The sequence below is a fragment of the Macaca mulatta genome, chromosome 18, assembly GCF_049350105.2.
Source record: "Macaca mulatta isolate MMU2019108-1 chromosome 18, T2T-MMU8v2.0, whole genome shotgun sequence".
NCBI lineage: Eukaryota > Metazoa > Chordata > Mammalia > Primates > Cercopithecidae > Macaca > Macaca mulatta.
The window spans coordinates 24,212,430-24,236,038 of record NC_133423.1 but is presented as its reverse complement, the minus strand read 5'-3'; the positions used below and the strand labels follow the sequence as shown (position 1 = coordinate 24,236,038).

General features: G+C 34.8%; 1 protein-coding gene across 2 annotated transcripts in view; it reads left to right on the top strand.

The window, feature by feature from the left end:
* The window catches only part of WDR7 (WD repeat domain 7), a 388,194-nt gene that overhangs the window by 117,335 nt on the left and 247,250 nt on the right, over positions 1–23,609 (top strand). The window contains exons 17-19 of one of the 2 annotated variants that reach the window (XM_001084992.5): positions 11,831–11,929; positions 14,389–14,507; positions 16,490–16,613. In XM_001084992.5, the coding sequence (XP_001084992.2) occupies positions 11,831–11,929; positions 14,389–14,507; positions 16,490–16,613 (342 nt within the window). The remainder of the gene's footprint in view (positions 1–11,830; positions 11,930–14,388; positions 14,508–16,489; positions 16,614–23,609) is intronic. The other variant, XM_001084877.5, reaches the window with a different exon arrangement.

Here is a 23,609-nt window from a genome sequence, read left to right as displayed (position 1 = left end):
GCCATTTACATTTAATGTGATTGTTGATATAGTTAGGTTTGAATCTGTTATCCTGCTACCTTATTTTTCTCTTTGTTGAGTTTATTTTTTGTTCTTTTTCTTTTTCTGCTGTCTTTTAGACTAATAAAATTTTGTATGATTCCATTTTATCTCCTTTATGGTTTATAAGCTAATTTTTAATTTTATTATTTTAGTAGTTTTTTTAGAGTCTGTAGTCTATGTCTCAGTTATCACAGTGTACATTCAAGTGGTATTATACTATTTAACATTTAATATAAATGTTAAACCTTACTATATTAGCATTTGTCATCTCCTGGTCTTTATGCTCCTGTTGTCCTGTATTTACTTTTATATATGTTATAAACCTCACAAATTATTCTTATGATTTGTGTTTAATAGTAATTATATTTTAAAGAGACTGAAATAGGGAAAAATACATATTTATCCATGTAGTTACCTTTTTTGGTATTCTACATTCCTTTGTGTAGGATTTTTGTCTGGTATAATTCTTCTTCTAACAAAAGGACTTACTTTAAGCTTACTTTAAGCTTTCTTTGTGTGTGTATGTATCTATTTATTTATTTACTTTAAGTTCTGGGATCCATGTGCTGAACATGCAGGCTTGCTATGTGGGTACACATGTGCCATGTTGTTTTGCTGCACCTGTCAACCCGTCGTCTAGGTTTTAAGCCCCACATGCTAAGCTTTCTTTTAGTGAGGATCTGCTCTTCAGGTTTTTGTACATTTGAAAACATCTTTGTTTGTCTACATTTTTGAAAGCTTTTTATTTTTTTTTTCTGGTATAGAATTCCAGGTTGACTTTTTATATCTTTTAATACTTTGAAGATGATATTCTGCTGTCTTCTTGTTTGCATTAGTTCTAACAAGATCTGATGGCATTCTTATCTTTGTTCCTCTAACTGTAACATTACTAATCTTGGTGCTTTTACGATTTTCTATTGATCACTGGTTTTGAGCAGTTTGATTATGTGGTTCTTCAGTGTAGTGTTCTTCATGTTTCTTGTGGTTGGGGTTCATGAAGTTTATTAATTTTGAAAAATTTTCCATAATTATTTCTTCAAATATTCATTCTGCCCTTTCCTCTCTCCTCTCTCTAAGGGACTCAAATTATATGTACATTAGGCTGATTGAAGTTGTTTCACCTATCACGGTGCTTTTTATTTCTGGATTATTTGTCCTCTCTGTGTTTTGATTGAGATAGTTTCTATTGCAACATCTTCAAGTTTATTAGTTTTTTCTCAGCAATGTGTAATATGCCATTGGTCCCATCCAGCACACTTTAAAAATTTATTTATTTTTTATAGAGACAGTGTCTTGCTGTGTTGCCTAGGTTGGTCTTGAACCCCCAGGCTCCAGCAACTTTCCCCGTCTTGGCCCCCCAAAGTGCTGGGATTCCAGGCATGAGTGACCATGCCCGACTGTCATCCAATGCACTTTAAATCTCAGACATTGTTATATGTGTCCACAGAATTTTGATTTGGGTCTTAAAATTTTTGTTTTCCTTGTCTCTACCTAACTGCTTTGAATACATGGATTGCAGTTATAATAAATGTTTTAGCACCCTTCACTGATAATTTTGATAGCTCTGTCAGTTCTGGGTTGGTTTAAATTAATTCTTCTCCTCCTTGTGGACTGTGCTTTCCTGCCTCCTTGCATGTTTGATAATCTTAGATTAGATGGAAGATGTTTGAATTTTACCTGTTTGGGTACTGGACACTTTTGTGTTCTTAAAAATCTTGAGCTGTGTTATGGGATGCAGTTATGTCATGTGGAAACAGTTTCTTTTTCTTTCCTGGTCTTGCTTTTATGACTTGTTAGGTGGATTTGGAGCAGTGCTCTAAGATGAATTACTCCCCATTACTGAGGCCAAACCTTCCAGAATAGCCAATGTCCTGTGAATTATGAGGTTTTCCATTTAGGCTCTTGGGAGCAGGCACTGTTTCTGGTCCTTTAGATATTTTCCCCCCACCTCGAGTAGTTTCTTTACAGACATGTACTGATTGGTGTTCTGCTGAATACTTGAGGGAGATCCTCTGAAGAACTTTGATCTTTGCAGCTCCCTTCTCTCTGTCCATTGAATTCTAGCTGGCCTGATTTCCTGAGACTCTCAGCTTTGTCTCCCGAACTCAGGGAAACTGCTGGGCTGCTCACTTTGTTTTCCACGTAGCTTCACCTAGGAACTCTCTTAAGGCAATAAGCTGGGGTAATCATAGGGTCATAGGGCTCACGTTGCTTGTCTCCCATCTCTCGGTCCTTCATTGCATGATGCCCAGTGGCTTGAAAACCATTGTTTTATACATTTCATCTTTTTGTTTGTCTGTTTTTGGTTGTTTTGGGCTGGATTGCGAATCTGTTTCTTGTTGCTCCATCTTTGCCAGAAGTGGAAGTTCCTTTCTCTTTTTTTTTTTTTTTTTTTTTTTGAGACGGAGTCTCGCTGTGTCACCCAGGCTGGAGTGCAGTGGCGCGATCTCGGCTCACTGCAAGCTCCGCCTCCCGGGTTCCCGCCATTCTCCTGCCTCAGCCTCCGAGTAGCTGGGACTACAGGCGCCCGCCACCACGCCCGGCTAGTTTTTTGTATTTTTAGTAGAGACGGGGTTTCACCATGTTAGCCAGGATGGTCTCGATCTCCTGACTTCGTGATCCACCCGCCTCGGCCTCCCAAAGTACTGGGATTACAGGCTTGAGCCACCGCGCCCGGCCTCCCTTTATTTAAAAATGTTCCAAATATCTATTTTTTTAGAAAGTAAAAATTATTTGTATATATGGAGTTGTGATATTTTTAGAGTGTTATTACTGGTAAAAATGGAAACAGGCTCATATTGGCAAGGGACTTGTTTAATGTATTCTTGGTAATAGTAGTATGATTAGGACACAGCCAGTGCTTTTAGACTCTAGATCCTGTGCTTTTCCTGCAATAGTATATGTTTTATTTTTCCAAATTCATTGGAAATATTTTCCAGGATATACTCAACAAATCAGTGGCGGGACGATTCATTTAAGTTTGACTTCTGTTAGAGATATTATTTGTTATCCTCCTCATCATCTTCATTATGATTCTTAGCAGTTGGTGATTCTTCTTAAATTACATTTTTCCTTCTCTGTAATCATAGTAGATAGAAACATTCTCATATAATTTGTGACATTGTCATGATGCATTATATATTCACCACCATGATGGTGTTAGATTTGCTCACCTGGTCAAGTCTGAAGATTTTAAAGTTGGAATACTTTATTATTGCTTCTCTCAGAAAAGCATTGAGTTTTGAGAGCAGTGAAGAAGGTTTTGAAAATTGGGTCTTTTTTAAAAAAAGCATTTATTTAAGGCAATAGAGTTAGGAATTTTCATTTGGAAAGCACATATGCTTTTCTTCTAAAGTAAATGAAGGCCAGCAGTTCCTACTGAGAGAGAGCTGCATAGTAAAATACTTTAGAATACCATTATGAAGCTCACTTTCTATTTTAATATTGGAATTAATATATAGTGTAATTGTTTTCTCAAAAATATTTATTAAGTTCTTTTTGTCTCCTAACAACTCTGTTAGGGAGGTTAGAGAGGTTGGTCTGACGTATACTCTCTTGAGTAGTATATATCTAGTTGATAACATGAACATAAATAACCAATTTATGGTTGGAAGTGGTAAGAGATACAAAGGGCTCTGAGTTCTCTAAGGTTTCAGCAGTTAGAGCATTATTTCTTCATTTTTCTAGTCTGGCTTTTCTTAGCTTGGTTTGCTTTTAAATATTTTCTTCTTGTGTTTTTTATTTCCTGACTTCCTCTACTGTGCACATCGATTCACGATGTCTTTAAGTTGTATTGCAAACATGAATATGCGTCTTTTCAATAAGTTGTCACTTACACGTTGGCTAATAGTTCAGCTGCCAAATAATCTATATGAAGTAAAGACTTCAGCTGGGGATTGGAACTTTCATAGATATTTGGGTTTGATAATAAAGATAGTTTAGATAGTTCAGCTTATATAATTTTCCATAACCAATATTAGGGCACTTCATTGGAAAGTAGTATCTTCACAAGAGGTTTATTTTGCCTAACAGTAGACTTGTTAATTCAGTGTTTGTCAATAATTAACATTTACCATCAGTTGTCTACTTTTTTTTATACAGTTTATTTTTTTTTGTTTGTTTGACACTCAATTTTGCGGTTTATGAAACATGCTACTTGAGAAAAAGAGATCAGAGATATCAAATAACCACACTTTCATTCATGGCAAATATAGCCCTAAGTCTGCTCATGGCTTTATGATTTTCTACTTTTTTTTTTCCTTTGAGACAGAGTCTCACTCTGTTGTCCAGGCTGGACTGCAGTCTGGTCATGGCTTACCGCAGCCTTGACTTCCTGAATAGCTGGGACTATAGTCAAAGGCCACCATGCCCAGTTAATTTTAAATTTTTTGTAGAAATGGAGTTTCACCATATTGCCCAGCCTGGTTTCGAACTCCTGGGCTCAAGTGATCCTCCCACCCCAACCTCCCAAAGTGCTGCGATTACAGGTGTAAGCCTCTGTGCCTAACTGTTCAACGTTCTAATGTACTGTATTTCTCTCTATTCATTAATCTCATGACATAAGTCTCTGGTCTGTGTCTCTTGTGTTATCTTGATTGTGACCATATTTTTACGTTTAGTAGTTGCATCTTTACTCAGTGGGAGGTGCCCAAGCAAGTTTAAGCAATGTAAAGTTTAAGATTATGTTATGTTCTTCGCAACTTTATTTTTCAGAAATGAGTTCAATTTAGGATGTCTAACCTTAGAAGTAAGAGGTAGTCGTTGTTAAATTATCTCAGGAAAGAGTTACATAAATTAACCAATAGTTTAATCACTATTCTTTTCCAGGATTTATAGAGAAATAAACAGTACTTAACATAGAGTCCATATATCATATTAAGGAATGGATCTGAGAATCCCTTAAAATTTTGTGTGTTTGACCTTCTGTGCCTTTATTTTTTTAAATTGGTGTACACCCTTGATTTGCTGTGGAAGCTCAAAGGGTAGGGACATTTTTTTTTTCTGCTTTGTTTAGTGATTTATCCCACGAGCTTGGAACAGTGGCTGATACATAGAAGGAGCTCAGCAAATATTTACTGAATGAATGAATCTATAGATAACCTTCTCTTTATGTTTCTGGAGTCAATATGTCAATATTGGTGCTGAGGCTATAAGGGCTGACAAATCTCTGCCCTCACGGTGCTTATTATGTCTATTGGAGGAAATGCACAGGAGTGCAATTTATGATAATATTTTAATTGGTTATTATATGCTTTTCTAGATAATGAGTGCCTTGAGGGCAGACACTTTGTCTAATCTTTGTGTGTTTTTGTGTGCTTAGCCCAATACTGACATATAGTAATTGTCACTTATTTAGTGTTCAGTGAAGTAGAAAATTTTAATAGCCTTCATATACCAAATTCAAGTTAGTGTTTATGTTATAAATTTGTCTTTTACAATAATGAATTCTCTCCCCATCGTTCTTGGTCTTAGAGAACTCATTGGCTTATTTTGTGTATTAGTAATGAGGGAAACCTTTTACAGAAACTTTGTCTGTGTTTTGACTTTTTGACTTGAGTTATAGGCCAAGGTAAAATTTTCATCACACCTGTGTTTATTGCACTTCTGATATAATCCAGTGGTGATCCACAGGTGAAGTAGTATGCCTGTATTTTTTAAACATTATGAGCACCTTCATGTGTTGTCTTGTGTACCTGTTGTTTGTCAGCGTGCCATCTTGGGCTGCTAATTCATTCTGCTCTGGTAAGTCCTTACGTTTCTGCTGCCTGCACCTTTGTACTGCCCTATTGCCCTAGTTTTTTGTGTTCTTCTTTTATGCTGTTTTAAGGATACCTTTTTTTTTCCTCCCTAAGAATGTTTGGACGTTGCATTTCTATATAGCTTCTGTATGTGTTCAGTTGGTGGTTTCCTATCTAATGGAGAGGGTCTAGATTATTAATGAGTCGATCACTTGAATAAGGTTTTCATATATTGTTTGTATCAGCACCATGATGAGTGGTATTAATGAATTTATAACATGACGAAATATATTTACTTAGTACATACCATGCACTTTCCTCTGTGTTTTTCATTTATTGCCTACAACAACTGACCCAAACAATTATGCCCATATTGCCCAAGAACTCTGCAGTGACTTTTTAGGTTAGGAATTTGTTTATGAAATGCTGTGTCCAGAAACACCAATACCACCAAAACTTTAACATTGTGTAAGTAGTATATTTGAAATTATCATAGCTGCTAATGTAATTGCTTTTGTCATTAGTTTCCAAACACATCTCTGTTTCATGATCATAGTACTTATATGATGTTCATTTTCTCTGTATGGTTTCTTGTAACATTTAGACCAACTTTAACAGTTTCATTAGTTACATATAAGGAGTAAAAATGTTATTGGCCTTCTTAATAGTAACCCTAAGCTAAAGAGAGGACGACGGAGATTGGTCAGGAGATGTGTGTTTCTTAAAAATGTGGAAGAAAGGTGGAGCGTGGTGGCTCATGCCTTTAGTCCTAGCAATTTGGGAGGCTAAGGTAGGCAGATTGCTTGAATCCAAGGGTTTGAGACTAGCCTGGGTGACATGGCAAAACCCCATCTCTACAAAAAAAAAATACAGGCCAGGCACGGTGGTTCACGCCTATAATCCTGGTACTTTGGGAGATCAAGGTGGGCAGATCACCTGAGGTCTGGAGTTTGAGACCAGCCTGACCAACATGGAGAAACCCCATCTCTACTAAAAATACAAAATTAGCTGGGTTTGGTGGTGCACACCTATGATCCCAACTACTCAGGAGGCTGGGGCAGGAGAATCACTTGAACCCAGGAGGCGGAGGTTGTGGTGAGCCGAGACCATGCCATTGCACTCCAGCCTGGGCAACAAGAGTGAAACTCCATCTCAAAACAAACAAACAAACAAAACTACAGAAATTACCTGGGTGTGATGGTGTGCACCTGTAGTCCCAGCTACTCAGGATGCTGAGGTTGGGAAGATGGCTTGAGACTGGTTGGTTGAAGCTGCAGTGAGCTGTGATCACACCACTACACTCCAGCCTGGGTGACAGAGCAAGACCCTGTCTCCAAAAAAAAAAAAAAAGACAATTTTTGCATTTTTAGACTCCTGAATGCAAACCGTCAGTCAAATAAAAGGCAGAATAATGGCAATTTCAGACACTCATAGTCTTAAAAAATTACTATTACTATATCCTTTTCTCAGCAAAGTTTTGCAAGATGTGCTCCATCAAAATAAAGGAGTAAACCAAGGAAAAATAAAACATGGGGCTCAGGAACTGGTGAAGCCATTGAGGGGAGCACTGCAGGGAGCACTTATGACCCAACATGGTCATCAGTGAAGGATGACAGTGAAGGAAAGTCTCAGGATGGCAGCCATGTGGCAGATATGAGCAGGGCTGTGAGATGGCTTCCAAAGAGATGGTTCATGGGAAAATGACACTGCTCTGTGGAAAATCATTGAGAAGCTGTTGAGGGGTTTAACTTAGAAGAAATAGGTACATAGAAAAGAAGGCGAATGGGGAGAAAATATAATTTTTAAATTCGTAAAAATCCCCAGCAAGGTGTCCAAGGAAAGAAGTATGATCTTAGTAAGCTATTTGAGTCAACATTGAACATGATTTCCATAGAGATAGAGATATTTATCTGTATATATAAATGATTATCATAGAGAGATATTTATCTCTCTATATAAATGATCATATAGAGCTATATATCATAAAAATATATATCTATATAATAGAAAAATCTAATATATAGATAGTATATATATTTATATTGGAAGTAAAGGAAAGGAGATTGGTTACCAGATATGGTTTGGCAAAGTTAAATCATCTTCCACAGTATTGGTGGAAACCAATAGCTAATGTTTAGATTTGGTAAAGCAAGAATTGCAGGATTAGCATATTATTTAGTGATAGGAAAGTAAATGCTGTAAGAAATAGTTAACATGTTTGAAAATGGTTTCCTGTCAGAAGCCATACTTGGGGATGGGGCAGGGGAATCCTGTATTCAAAATGAGCTTTTTAATACTCATTAAAAGTGTGCTTATGTTATTGCTCTTTATGTTGCATGAGCTGCCAATTCTATTGGACATATTAAAATATGCAGAATTAAAACATAGTGCCTTCTTGTATTATAACAAAATAGCTCTAGCTTATTGGACATATTTTGCAAATTAATTTAATGAGGCACCGTTCTGGGTCTGGTGGTACGATGCTAAAGGATAACATTGTAATGGGGCTCTAAGACATAGTCTTTATGATTACTACACATGCGAGGTTGGAGGCTTCCTTTCTTTAAAGAGGAAGTTTTTTTTTGATCATTCATTACTAAGGTATTTGTTTTCTAATCTTCTAGTCATGATAATAGTTAAATGTATTTGGTATAGCTTTTTGTAATCTTTTTGGCATTAGGAAATATCGAATGGGAATTTTTCAGATAACAAAAGGAATTGAAAGGAGAATTAGAGTTTTCTTGCCAATATTGCATTCATAGCGAAGTTAGTGTATTAATTATGGCAATTCTGTGAAGCATGGAGATATGATACATTATGCATAAAGAAACAGGTTGTTGCATTATCTAATTTTGTACCTCAAAAAGTCAGGCATTAAAAAAGAGGCAATGAAAGCTGAATTAATGATTTATCCAAATGTTTCATGTTGATTTAAAAGATGGCTAAAATGCCATCTACCTACAACATAAAAGTATTGACACAAAGGAAAACTTACAAAAAGCCAAATGTTGCTTTATAACATCTGGACTAGATGCAGACTCAGTGCCAAATGCCTTTATGTTAAGTACATGGTGGTTAATTCTACAACATTTCTTAATTTCTAATTTTTTCATGTTTTCTCTTTCATCTCTTTCTTCTCTTTCTTCTTCTCTCCCCTCACCCACCCTCCCCGTGACATCATGATTACCATGAAATACTTTAAAAGGACTCATCATTAAATAATTTTATTCTTTTTTTAGTATTAAGCTTTGAAAAAAACTTACTTTTTAAAGCGTTGCTTTTTTTGTACTTAAAACTTTTTTTCTCTGAAAAATGTATTGAAAAGGGCTACTTGTGTATATGTGTTAGGAAGATAATGTGATTTAGACCAGTATGTATGGAGCACTTACCACCCGAAGTATGTTAACTTTCTGTCCTATAAATATTGTTATCACAATGGGAGTAGTTTAGAATCAAATTCAAATGGAGTTTAGAATCAAATTTCAATTAAAAATTGAAATATTCCTGTTGAAAAGCAGAATCTAGGGACGTTATAATATTGGGTATGTATGTGCTGTGTAAGGGGAAGCCAGGGCAGATGTGTGCATATACATGTTCTCCCACATGTTTGTTTATCTTCACCTGTCTTTTCTTATGAGACTAAGCAGTTGAAGAGGCTCAGATAAAGTAATAGAACTTTGTTAGTTCTGTCAGTATGTTGAAACTGTGCTAAAACTGTTTTCCCTTATGTTTTGCTAATCCGTAATAAGAGCAGCAAATTGATAGGTGACGTAGCAGCTTTTCTGTTAAGAAATCAAATGCTTGATTATGTTTTATGGTGTAAATCTTCCATATTCAGTGCCCCATGAAACTTCAGATTTATAATTTATTAAATCTTGAGCTTTTTATCTTGGAAGTAATAATTTTTTCTGCTAATTGCTGATTTTTCTTATGTAGATAGTTGTGAAAGCTGTAGCAGAGTTTAATTTCCTGATGAATTTTGAAAGTGCTCTAGATTTTGCGATTTCGGTTATGAGGTAGTGTGAATAAAGTATTTTTTGGTGGAGATGCAGAGATATTTAAAGCATGGTAAATCTGATCCTTGATTTCTATTACAATATTTTTCTTCAATTTTAGTGCCCATAAAATTTATTAAAGGATGAGTGTAAATGCCTTTTTGTCTAAATGAAATATCATTTAAATATGACTTCAAAAATATAATATCCAGAATTGGTTTTTTTCTTTCCTTAATAATAGTTATGTATGTTAAACAATATTCTATTAGGACATATGCTTATTCTAGCATTTCTGCCAGTAACATTTCTAGTTTCCTTTTATACTTATTCCTTACAGGAATCATTAATCCCACCACTTACTTGACCTGTGTTAGGGTAATGACCACTCAATCCTAAAGTTTTATTTATTTGTATTGAATTTCCTCACCCTCTCATTCTATTGTCCTTTCAGAATTAAGAGTAAAACCATGCAAAATTAACACAGCCTTTCCAGGGCTAACAATTTCTCCCCATTTTTGAAAAAGTGAAATTATAGAAAAGTCCTAACTGAAGCCACCAGAGAAACATTTTGGTAGAACAAAAATTAAAACCTGCAAATTTACTCCTGGCTGCCAAGGCTTACCAATGTTTTGCATGGAGGATGAATAATTTATAAGTCATAATCACTGAATTTGTAATTAAAAATGATAAAAAATAAAAGTATTCCATGGAATATAGAAATGTTTGGGATTTCTTTGCAAGATTAATTTGTAATGGAGTTTGTAGATCCTATGAAATATAGAATTAAAAGCAGCTCTATTTCTTTCATAAGTCTAACATTGTAAAATAATTTTAATTTCATAAGGAGCAAAAATCAGATCTCTTAAAATAATAAAGAATTATAATTTCCCAGATGAAACTTTCATTTGTGCAAGACGTGCTTCTAAGGGTTTATGGAGTTAGAGTTGCTTTTTGTGTTACTTTTCATAGACTTCTTTTCGTTCTGCTGTTTACCTCACACGTGCCTGACTGACATTATGATGCATTCGTGTGGAAATTATGAAAATGTTGTTTTCATGCAGCTGTTCTGTTGTCACAAAAGAACTTCACTGCATGAAAAGCAAACATATCATTCAGCAAACAATGCTTAATCTGTTCAGGAGCCCAAACCTATTGCTGTTCAATGACAGAAGAAAGGAGAGGGATTAATTTGAAGATGCTTGTGCATGACATATGGTAATTTCGCCATAGGAAGGAAGTGTCAAATGGTGACCTCTAAATCTTAACATTGACCTCCAGTTGTAGAATGTGTGTGCCATACGGTCCTTTTGCTTTTTCATATGATAATTTAAACTGAAACACTTTCTTGGCAACATAACTTTTTTAGGGGGTTAGGGATTGAATCGGTACCTCTATAAGAATTATAAAATTCACAAGTTTCTTTTTTAGTATAGGGAGCATTTGTGAAATAATTTTTTTTAAAAAGTCCAATGAGTGAACCTGTTAGTATTCTTTTAACAAGAGTTAAACATGGTATATACATTCTTTGCAAGTTGGGATATTTTAAATTGAGTTTTCATAAAATAAGCTGTAAAAAGTTGAAATGATCTCAGTGAATATTGGTTTGAAAATTTAAAAATAATTTACACATAATGTCAGAGAATAAACTATTAGAAAAATGTAACTGACAATATGAAGACCAACATAAAGCTTTTTCATTATGTGATACATTTTAAAAATTGAATAACATTTTGGTTAATTTTTAATGTCATTTTTTCATGATGGCTTTAGTTGTTTTAGAGCTATGTTTTGCATTAGTGAATACATTCATCAGAATATTAGATTTTAACTTTAAGAGGAATTTGAACTATATCGTGATTACTGTTCAATAAAATATATCATTTTTCTGATGTAATCTTTAATGATCATGCCCTTCTGATGAAAACATCGTTTCAGTTCTACATTCTCTATGTTTTGCCAACTTTGTTTTTCATTCTTCACTAATACTAAGCTTTTTTTCAGAAACTGCTGTACTTCAATTCTCTCCTCTTTATTTCTTCTCTTTTCCTCTGCAAGTTGCTGCACCTGTCGTTTCCGCTCGGTCTGATGCTGATCACTCTGGCTCTGACCCTGCTTCTGCTCCTGCTTTACATACCTGTTTCTTAGTAAATGAAGGTATCTCTCTCAACTTCTAACAACTTTCTCTCAATCTGTGCTTTATTCTAACAGACATGTTCTTTTTATCTGAGTTACACATTCATTTGCTTTGTTATGTATGAGATTCTAAAGTTCCCATTTTATGACTTTATTTGCTAATGTCAATGACAAGAGCCAGTTATAAAAATGTAATGTTAACCCTGGCTGGCATAATCCGTGTTTCCTATAATCTAGAATACTGTTAAGTGCAGAGATGCCAATCTTTGATGTAAAGTCAGTGTTAAAGGTGGATTGGTTTTTGTGATGATGTTTGCCATGTGAACTCTGGCATTAGAGCTAATGAATTTATTTTATATGTATCATTACTTGGTAACAGATACACTTTGCTGTATTTTCACAATTGCGTTGCTAGTTAGAGGGAGTTATGAGGGAGTTTCTTAGCATTCTCATTGGAAAAGTCTTCAGATTGATTATTGGCACCAGTGATTACAAACTGATAGGAATTTACCTATTTATCCTCCTTACTATTTCTCTTTTGAGCTCAGGCAAAAATTCATTATTTTAGCATTTAAGGTGAAGTTGGGCTACCATGTTATCTCTGTGGAGTTACACAAGTTGAAAGTATTTTTGGAGCCCTGAAAGTGGGAATGGGACCTACAAATCTTTATTCCATAAGACCTATCTAGGATTATTTGTACTGCCTGGAAGCTTAATGAAACCTGTGAGCTCTGAGTTATATCCACTGTCTTCATTGAGTTTGTAGTTACCACTTTGCATAACATAAAAAGGAAGAAATTTTCAAAATCAAAAATATAACAGAAAGACCTAGCTCTTCATGAAAAAACAATATTACTAGTCCATTCAAATGGAAGGAATCTTGAAATGTCCATAAAGTACAGAGCCCATGTTGCAAGCACCACTCCTTTGGAAAGAGAACATGGGAACTTAAAAGTATAACTTCATTTTTTGTTTCCTTGTCATAGAACTTTACTAAGGTTTGTATGTTAAGACCGAAATTTAGCAAAAATAATTAGGCTCATGTTTGTTACACTATTTGTTAATTCAAAAAATAAGCTGTTTGGACCTTGGTGAGAGTCATCATATATTAAAACTTAGCTCACGAATACACTTTATACTTATCCCATCACCTTCATTAATATAATTACATGTTTATTGTTAGTTGATGAGAATTTCCTCACTGAAAGGATGAATCTTAAATAAGTGGCTTGTCAGTCTGTCTGTCTGCCTCTCTCATTCACTCTCTTTAACAATTCCAATAATTTAAAATTCTATGGTAAGGTTTTTGTCATTATTTTAAGAAGATTACAGTTTAGATTATTTCAAAACACTGATTTGCTAAAATTCTATGTTCACAGATAATTCACCTTGTAACACGATAGCAGACTTTTTTTTTTTTTTTTTTGCATCCATCGTTGATTACTTGTCTTTAAATATTATCCCTAGGAGGTAATGGTAATTATCATGGGTTAATAGTGGCCTCATCGATAATTTGGTAAGAATGAGGCATGTATTGTATATGTATTTTCACATACCTTTAAAATGGGGTTGGAGTGATTATTTGGGAATGTCTGTTATCTAATACTTCATTTATTATATTGGAGTGACTATTTGGGAATGTCTGTTATCTAATACTTCATTTATTATATTGGAGTGACTATTTGGGAATGTCTGTTATCTAATACTTTTGTATGTCGCACTGGCATACAGTGTTTGTCTTTTTTTCCTATTATCAAGTTCCATATTGTGAATTAGAATTTTAGAAAAAGTCACTTTTATTCTCATAGATCAGGGTTAACAATGTTTAAGATTTTGTAAATTTTGAATTGTTAGGTTTTTATTTTGTGGAATGTCTGAATTCATTTTTTTTCTTTCAAAATTGGGAGTTATGTTACTTACGTCAGTTATGATTGTGATTCAATATCTGATTCGCTTTGTGAGAAAAGGGATAAGTCCCTTAATAAGAGGTCCTCGGACAGAAAGGGAGGACATCTCTTTTGGCCGACACAGTGGTAACACACAGATGGCCTTGCCTTAAGTGACATGAACCTATCTTTGGATATCTGTGTGAATGCCCTTTTAACTGACAGTGGTTTCAAATCTGTAGCTCTACTATGTGTTTATTTCTGGGTTTTACCATTCTTTAATATATATTCTATTTTAGAGAAACTGTTAAGAAATGTGTTTTTCTTGTGAATTTGGATATACTTCCTGTGGAAATTTATTTTTATTCCTTTTAAGATGTTGAGAATTCTTATCGGCACCAATTACATGATTTAGGGATGATATACATTTAGTATAATTCTTTGCACAAAATGTCTACTATTAAATTGAAATCATTTGTAATATAACTTAGCAGATCTGCCTTTTTTTGTTTTTGGTATCCTTACGTAAAGAACTGTTGACTTAGGGAATGCCAAAATGGTTAAAGTATTTGTAATGTATTACATTTTTGACAGGTTGGAGTCAGTTAGCTGCTATGCACTGTGTTATGCTGCCAGACCTACTGGGATTGGATAAATTTAGGCCTCCCCTTCTGGAGATGCTGGCCCGAAGATGGCAAGATCGATGCTTGGAGGTAATGCTGAAGTGATAAGGATAGAAAACAAAAATATTTAAAAGGCATTGGTCAAATGTAAACTTGAAACAAAAACGATTAATGTTTATCTGATTTATCATCTGTTCATTATGTGATAGAAAATGTGGATTCATGATTTATGTTTTCTTCTTTGTCAGCTTTTATACCAACCAGTAATGCTCCAGCTGGTTTATTCGTTTACTTTTAAAGAATTCAGTGACTGTTTGATGAAGTCTTATATACTTATGGAACTATTTCTTAAGTTTGGTTTGATTTCTGTACAGATGCATAAACAAATACAGAAGCCTGCTTCCCCCAGAATTACACACTCAGTGTGATCACATAAATTAAGTTCTAATTGAATTGCCATATTTCAGTGAAAGGTACTGTGTTATTATAAAAGGAGACCTTGGAATTAGAAGACACCTGGGTTTAAATATCAGTCCCACCAATTATTAACTTTGTGACCCTGGGCAATTTACTTAACCTATTTAAAGCTCATTTGTAAAGTGGGGATGATAATATATTCCTCATGGGATTGCCATCAGGATCAAATCAGATGGTGCAAGTAAAACAGGAAGTACAGTACGTGCCACATGGTAGGAGCTCAATAAATGGTAGCCATTATTTTGTGTTAATGGCCTTATTCTGTATGAGATATTACTTGGAATATAATATTACCAAGGACTTGGAAATGTTTAGTAAAGATTTTCCTTATTATGGCATTTGACCTTTATAGCCATAGCAGTTTATATTATTCAGGATTCTTAATTTTCCAAATATAAGTACGAGTAATATAATTGCTTCTTTCCTGGACTTTCTCCCCTCAACTCCAAGTGGGATTGCAGAATACTGACATTTTCATGGGTTTTCATTGAATAGTATTTTGAATTCACTTCAGAAGTCACATACCTAAAAACAGCTTTTTTATTGGAACTTTTATCTAGATGCTGCTAAGTTATCTTTTCAATTATAAAGAGTTAAAATAGGCCGGGTGTAGTGACTCATGCCTGTAATCCCAACACTTTGGGAGGCCCAGGTGGGTGAGACCAGACTAGGCAACATGGCGAAACCCTGTCTCTACTAAAAATACAAAAAATATTATCCGGGCGTGGTGGTACACGCCTGTAGTCCCAGCTACTTGGGAGGCTGAGGTCCAAGAATTACTTGAGCCCGGTAGGTGGAAGTTGCAGTGAGCTGAGATCATGCCATGGCACTCCAGCCTGGGCAACAGGGCAGCACTTGGTCTCAGAAAATAAAGAGTTAATAAATTGGTACAGCATTTAGTAATTGACCAACTTTTTTGACTTCGTGCCTCTGGTATTTTTGCCAAAATAAAACTAAGTTAAAACTGCAAAATGAAAGTTGTATGCTACGTTGAAAGAAAAATATATAATTTTGAAAAATGATTTCCCCTATAAAAGTAAAAGAAGTTATGCCTTTATACAGGAATATTTATCTATTTGTCAAAAACATTGTTTAAGCATGTCTTAGGTATATGTGAATCATGTTAACTTATACGTATTTGTTTGTATAAATAGTATCTACTTAGCATATATAATATAAAGAATTTAATAGATAAGGTTAACTTTCTTCAAGCTAAAAAAAAATTTAATAGCTTTCACAGTGTCTTAACGATAATGTTAATATAGAAAATTTAAAAGTAAAATGCTACATTAAAGTTCAAGAATGCTTTGGAAAATGAAGTTTTAACCCCAAAGATGATTACATTGTTGAAACCTAATTCTTTCCATTAGTGTTAAAATAGTTTTCAGTGAAATCATTAATGAAAATGTCTTTGATGATTGGCTAGCATCTGGTTTTTAAGTAGTTAACTCATTCAGTTAATAGTTTTTTTCATGTAAATAAATACAGTTTTTATGTTTTCTAGCTTTTATTTCATTATAAATTTTCTAGTTTATAAATATTCATCTCCTCAACTAATCTGCTTTCTACTTTTATGTTTGGGTCTGTGATCTTAGGTAAGAGAAGCCGCGCAGGCCCTGCTTCTGGCGGAACTGAGAAGAATTGAGCAGGCAGGCAGGAAGGAAGCCATCGATGCCTGGGCTCCTTACTTACCTCAGTACATAGACCACGTCATATCACGTAAGAGTTCTCATGCTTCTCTACAAAGCTTTGCGGGCATATGTAGAAAAGGTACCTATACTTACAAATATATATGCTACTACCTGTCAACAAAAGTGAGTCATTAACCTTAAAGTGAAAAGAACAGATCCTCAAATTCACTTTATTATTTTCTGAATCTCTGTAGTTTGGAACTTGCTTTAAAAAACAGAAGACAAAGGCTGTCTATATCAAAATATTCATTAATGAACTGACTTCTTCTAAATGAATTTCCCATCAGACATCCTACTCTAGTACTAACGTGTGCCTCTGCCCATTGCATTATTATGTGTATGGATGTCAGCTTGTTTGATATTGATCTGATGATATGCAAGTGCAGATACAAGGCAAACTATCTTGCTAGTTGAAGCTGGGATTGTGAATCCTTAAAAAACAAAGATCTGATAGAGTTAGACTCATGCACTATTTAAAAAGAGGAAATTGGGAAGGATTTTGATGGATAGATATTTCAAAAGAATATAATTTGAAAGGATTAGAAAAATTGTTGAAATTTTTTTAATATTCTTTTGCAAAATAAAAGCTTTATAATTATGTTGCTACTTTGAATGTGCATTGGAAAGGAGTTGTATTTTGCTATCATAACTTTTTTTCTTCTCAGAGAAAGCATACTTATTCCCAGTTCATCATTTGGTTCGTTTTGCATTTTTCTAAAAACAGTTTAGTCACTAAATAATTTTTTTAAGGTCCCTCAGTTACTAAGTGACTAAATTATAATCAATATAATTGAGTCAAATAAATTTTAATTTTACCCTAAATTATACTGATTTAAAATTTTTACCCTAAATTATATTGAATTAAAATGAAAATTTTACCCTAAATTATATTCATTATAAGATAAGTTGGGTTCAGTTTTGCAAGATAAAGTCTCAGTGAAACTTTAAAAAAACTTTTTATTGTGAAAATTTGGCCTGGGTTTTAGGTGGACTCATTTTAAATGACCTTTTGCCACTACCAGTTATTCTTAGTAATGAAATACTCATTACACATGTCAAGATGGACACTACATTGTTATACAAGAAGGAAAATGAAAACAAAATTCAGAAAGGTTTATAACTTTTATAGCTGGTTTAACTCTACCACATCTTTGCCAGTGGTGACTCTAGTGGATGTTTAATCAAGCATGTGACCTTGGGCACTTTTCTTAAGCTTTCTTAGTCTCAGTTTTATCGCAGATGACATAAAGATGATAATAGGACTTTATAGGGTTATTACATGTGTGGCATGAGTTAATCTTTGTTAAGTGCATAGAACAATTCCTAGCCCGTAGTAAGGATAAGACCCTTGTTAAATAAATACTTTATAATCTATAAAAATGCAAATATTTATTTCACTTATAGCCAAAATATCACACATTAACAGCTCCAGTTAAAATTCTTAATTGTTTGAGCAATAAAATATTTACTCAGTGAATATAGGTTGTCATTTGCTTACTGGGAATTTTTCTATTTTAATAAAGCAAATTAAGTTTAAAAAAAAAGGGTATCTAGACATATGGACTCTATGTAAGGTATCAGGCTTAAGATTGTTTTAAAAATATGTGCAAATTTTAAAATAAATTTCCAGAGTATAAAAAAGAGTTTCAAAAAAATAAAATTGGGATGAAAAGAGCTTTGTCTTTGAGTAGATGAGAAGATAGTCTGGAAAAAGTATTCTTTGTTCATCATTTGTGGGCATTGACTTTATGATATTCCAGAAAATTGAGTTAGATGATCAGCTCATCATTAACTTTATTGAATATAAGATCCCCAAAGTTAAGGACTGACTATGACTATAGTACTCATAGGGTTGGTTGAAGGTGAAAATAGACAATGGCAAATCACTAAAGAATTGTTTTAAAAGAAGAATGCTATTATGGAAATATTGAGACATGCTTTTAAGACATCTTTATTCCAAATGGACTAGTGTGAAGTAGGGGAATTGATTAAAGTTGAATAACTAGCTGGCAGGCTATTGCAGAAGGGAGGTTATGGGAACCAGACCTAAATGTAGATAGGGTAGAATAAAAGATAATTTCTAAGCCTTGATTATTGATTGCTTATAAAGGTCTAAGAAAAACACCAAAGATTAGTACAGGGTTGTATTCTTGACAGAGAAAAAGGTTGGGAAAAAGAGATGAGATGCCATTAGCAATTGTAGTGGATGCCATTTTATTTTATTCCTGGGAAGAAGAGAATAAGTTAGCTACAAGGTAAAGGCATAATATAGCCACAAATTACTCCTTGAAGCAGTGCCAGAACTTGTTGCTTGGCGAGAGGTCTGTTAGCAGGCCCAGAGATAATAAAATATAAGTAAAATAATAATATCTACCATTAATTGGACACTTTCTCTGTGTCAGACTTTGCTAAGTACCTGGTCTATGTTATTTCATTTAACCATTACAATAACCTTGTAAAGTACACACTATTGCCATCATGGGCTGCCTCCGCCCCCGGCCTTTTGTTTTCTTTCAGAGGAGTTAATGGAGGCCAGGAGAGATTAAAGAATTTTCCAAGGGTCCCTCAGTTACTAAGTGACAGACTCCAAAACTTAATCTTGTAACCACTATTTATTCCTTTTTTAAAATTATTTTTTATTTCAATAGCTCTTGGTGTATAAATGGTTTTTGGTTACGTGGATGAAGTGTAAGGTGGTAGAGTGTGAGATTTGAGTGCACCCTTCGCCTGAAGGGTAAAGATGCACATTGCTATACATTGTACCCAATATGTAGTTTTTTTATCCCTCCCCCTTCCTACACCCTCCCTCTTCTGAGTCTCCATAATCCATTGTATCACTCTGTATGCCTTTGTGTACTCAGAATTTAGCTCCCACTTGTAAGTGAGAACGTATGTTAATCACTATTTATTCCATCTTGCTTGCTCTGGCATCCTTGGATCTTAAATGGGGGTGAAGGTGGAAGAATGAGTAGGTATTTAGCTTAACTGATATTACTTTGAGATACTGTTCTTTGCAGCAATGTTACATTTAACAACAACAAAATGGAGTCAAAAATTGTAAGAAATTACTCTTTAATGGGTCTGGTCACTGTTTAAATAAGCATAAAGTAGGCTGTTCTTATGTCATATTTAAACCTTTCTGTTTATGTGTTATGTTTATGTTATATATTTAAGTTTTGTATTTATGTAAGTCTTTTGTATTTAATTATAGTATCCCAGAGAACTTCATATATTAGCTAAATGCTAGCTTACTTAAAACTTTGATCTTGTCATTTATTGTAGTTTTTTTTTTTTTTTTTAATTGAAAGACAAACATGCATTCTACATGTAACTGAAACATGCACTGACAACTCTTGATATAATACAGTAATCTTTTCTGGAACTTTTACGTTGACTGAGTGTAAAACTTGTTTTAGTTTGCTTTACAGTGAGCTTTCTATTTTAATAAAAGGGTGTCAGGCTAAGGGAGTAGGGATTCTGAACATATGAAAGGAGAAGAAAGCATACAACAAATGAGGAATGACCACATAGGGCTGTTGAACAGATTTGCTGTCCGACGGGATCAAAAGGTTATGGAACCAGCTGGTAGACAGCCCACACCTGCCATCCGCGTGCTTGTACTGAAATCGCTTCTACCATTGTCATTAATGTTTGAGATGATCATTGTGGCAAGTTACATTGTAAAGTATTGCTTTAGAAATGCAAAACCTGTTTCTAGCATGAGAATTTTCTTAATCATGAAAACAGGCAAAATATTAAACAATATATCTAACAAATATACCACCCATCAGATATTTTCTTATTTTCTAGGCATTTTACAAAACACAGTAATTCTCTAAGCAATCTTGGCAGCTCCTAACTTAGAATTGAGCTTTGTCTAAGAGTCCTTTTCTTACATATTTGTCTGAAAATCAGAAAATGCTCTTACCTGAAGAGCAGAATGGCATACTGGCTGATGGACTGGGATAGTTCTTCATCTTAGAGATGAAATTTAATGTGGGTGGTAACTATCTCTACTTCACAGTCTGTAAGTGATTGGGCTGGGACTAAGATGATAAAGCATCTGGTCTTACTGACTGGGATCTTCTATATTTTATTTAGGCATATTATGCAATAAAAAGCCTTTTGCAGGTTAGTTTGAGAATGTAAGGAAAACAATGAGCCAGTTGCTTTTCTCAGGATTCTTTTTTCTTTTTTCTTTTTTTTTTTTTTTAAGAGATAGGGTCTCACTATGTTGCCCAGGCTGGACTCGAACTCCTAGGCTCAAGGGATCTTCCTGCCTCAGCCTCCTGAGTAGCTGGAACTATAGGTGCGCACCACCATGCCTGTCTCTCAGGACACGAGAGCATTAAATGAGAACTCTTTGTAAAGCTTTTTATGTAAAGTGTATAATACAAGTACAGAATGTTGGCTGGCTGTACCTTTCCTTTTTTATGTTGGTTTCTATAGTTTTGTTCTCTTTATTGCCACTGCCTCAGAATTCACTTGAATTTATATTGCCCAGGGATTCTTTCAGATCACTGCCAGACTGGAGATCACTGGGGAAGAAAAAGGGGCAATAGTCTGTCTTAACTGAAAAGCCAGCTCACAGATTGTTATAAGAATAAAGTCCTGGCCGGGCGCGGTATCTCATGCCTGTAATCCTAGCACTTTGGGAGGCCGAGGCGGGCGGATTGCCTGGGCTCAGGAATTCGAGACCAGCCTGGGCAACAGGGTGAAACCCAGTCTCTACTAAATACAAAATTTAGCTGGGCATGGCAGCGTGTGCCTGTAGTCCCAGCTACTTGGGAGGCTTAGGCAGGAGAATCGCTTGAACCCAGGAGGCAGAAGTTGCAGTGAGCCAAGATTATGCCACTGCACTCTAGCCTGGCCAACAGAGCGAGACTCTGTCTCCAAAAAAAAAAAAAAAACAAAACAAAAAGAACAAAACAAAAAAGAATCAAGCCCTAATTGAGTGCTGTGAGAATTTTGCTTCAGATAATGGTGCTCTGTTCTTGAACCAGTCAGGAAATATTTTTTTATCCTTTTAAAATAATGTGAGTATGTAAACTTTTGCTGCTTAATTTCTGATAGATAGTTTGAGGATAAGTGCATTGTGATTCCCATATTAATGGTAATGGACTCAAATAATAAATACTGCATACGTTCCTGTAATACTGACTTACAGGAATATTATAAATCTTGTCTGAGCCCTCAGTCTTTAGCATGTTTGCTGCTTTTGTGTTCCAAAAACACTTTTTAAAAATTTTATTCGTTATTCTTCCTATTAGGTTGGTGAAAAGTAAATGCAGTTTTTGCCGTTAAAAGTAGAGCAAAAACCGCAATTACTTTTGCACCAACTTAATAAATGGGGATTAATGTCATTTTCTGAAATTTTTGTATTACAGTTCAGATAAAGATAAATGTTATGAGTTGTCTCAGATTTATTTTGAAGTGAAGCTGTTTGGCAGAACCCAATTTTATATATCTCTTATTTGTGACATTCTACGTGTAGCATTTTGAGGATTGACTTTTTTATGAGGTCAAGCACCTGCTGGTTTATGAAATATGCCCACACTTGCCCTTCATTTCAGTTGGTGACGACTCTAAGGCAAATGCTGATGGTTCCTGATTTCCTTTGGCCTGCGACGCAGAGTGACCTTACAGGGCATGAGGTCACAAGTGTAATTATTTCTCGTACATTGTATTCTGCCTGCTCACAGGGGCTCATCTCCTCTTTTAGTTTCAGAAACATTAAACACATAAAAGTCACTACCATTATATAAATCAAAATCTCTTCTAAAGAGGGTGCCGTTGTAATTTTATGCAGTTATGGCCAACATAGTATTAATTTGCAAATGTATTATCACAGATATTGATAGAAGGATGTGTAACACATCGTGTTTAATACGTATTGATGTCATCAGAAAGCACAATCCTTTGTTCTTATCGAGTCCCTGCCTTTTTAGCTTCCTTTTGTGTTAAGGTTACCAGGGTTAGGCTCGTCTTTTTATCCCCCTTGGAAACAGAATAGGCTTTCTTTGTTCAATGAAAGACACTCCTAGTAAATGTTTTGGGTTTGACTTTCAACAAACCACACTGTAGCACCTATTTTAACCTGGAATTGAAGTCACTTTTCTGATGATTATAAAGTAGTGGTCATTCTGAGCACAAATGTGGATGGACCAACACTTTACAAGAAGGTAAGATGAAACTGTGTTACAGAGGGAGTCGAAAAGGATATTGTAGCTAGTAAAAATAATTTAAATATTAGTGTATTCTTTGGTAGACCGATATTTTTAGGGTTTGTTTGTAGGAAGAGGACGGGGGGAAGGATAGAGAGAGGATTTGATAAACATGATGTGAGTCTTTCCCCCACCCAAAGGCCTTAAACTACACAGCGTTCTTCCTTCTTTCTCTTTTTATATATGCCTCAGTGTTTACAATTCTCTGCGATAGTTGTTTTTAAAGAATGGTTTCCCAGATGACTAAGGGTTTTTAAATTGCTAGATGCTCAGGTTATTTTTTAAAATATATCCATTTTTTTTGTTGATGTATTTCAAAAAGTCTCTGGCTTTTTCATCCTCTATTCCCTAGCCAGAGTTGTTGTTTTGGCCCATGCTGTAAAATTACCGCCACTTGCTTATTGAAGAGAATATACTTCTTTATATGAATGGAAAAGTCCCCAGATTGATATACCTCTTACATTTTGTATAGTGTTTTTTACTAATTTTCCTTCCTCCTCTTTTTTATTGTCTAGTAATTGTTGCCAATTTTTATTGCCATTGGGTTGCTGCCTTTCATCTTTAGCAGCTTTTACCCTGATTTCGAATTTGCTGTTTCTAGTGTTGTACGGGTGTGGATGCCAGGCAACCAAGCTTGAGTTAAATGTAAAATAAGAGTAAACTGGCTAAGAATAAGAGCTCTCTGATAAAAATATACGTAAGCTATAGGTAAGCACCCTGTGCTGTCCCTCTTGACTCCTCACTTTCTGCTTGCTGGACTACTTTCCTAGCTTCTTTGTGGCATTCTGGGTGTCTTTTCT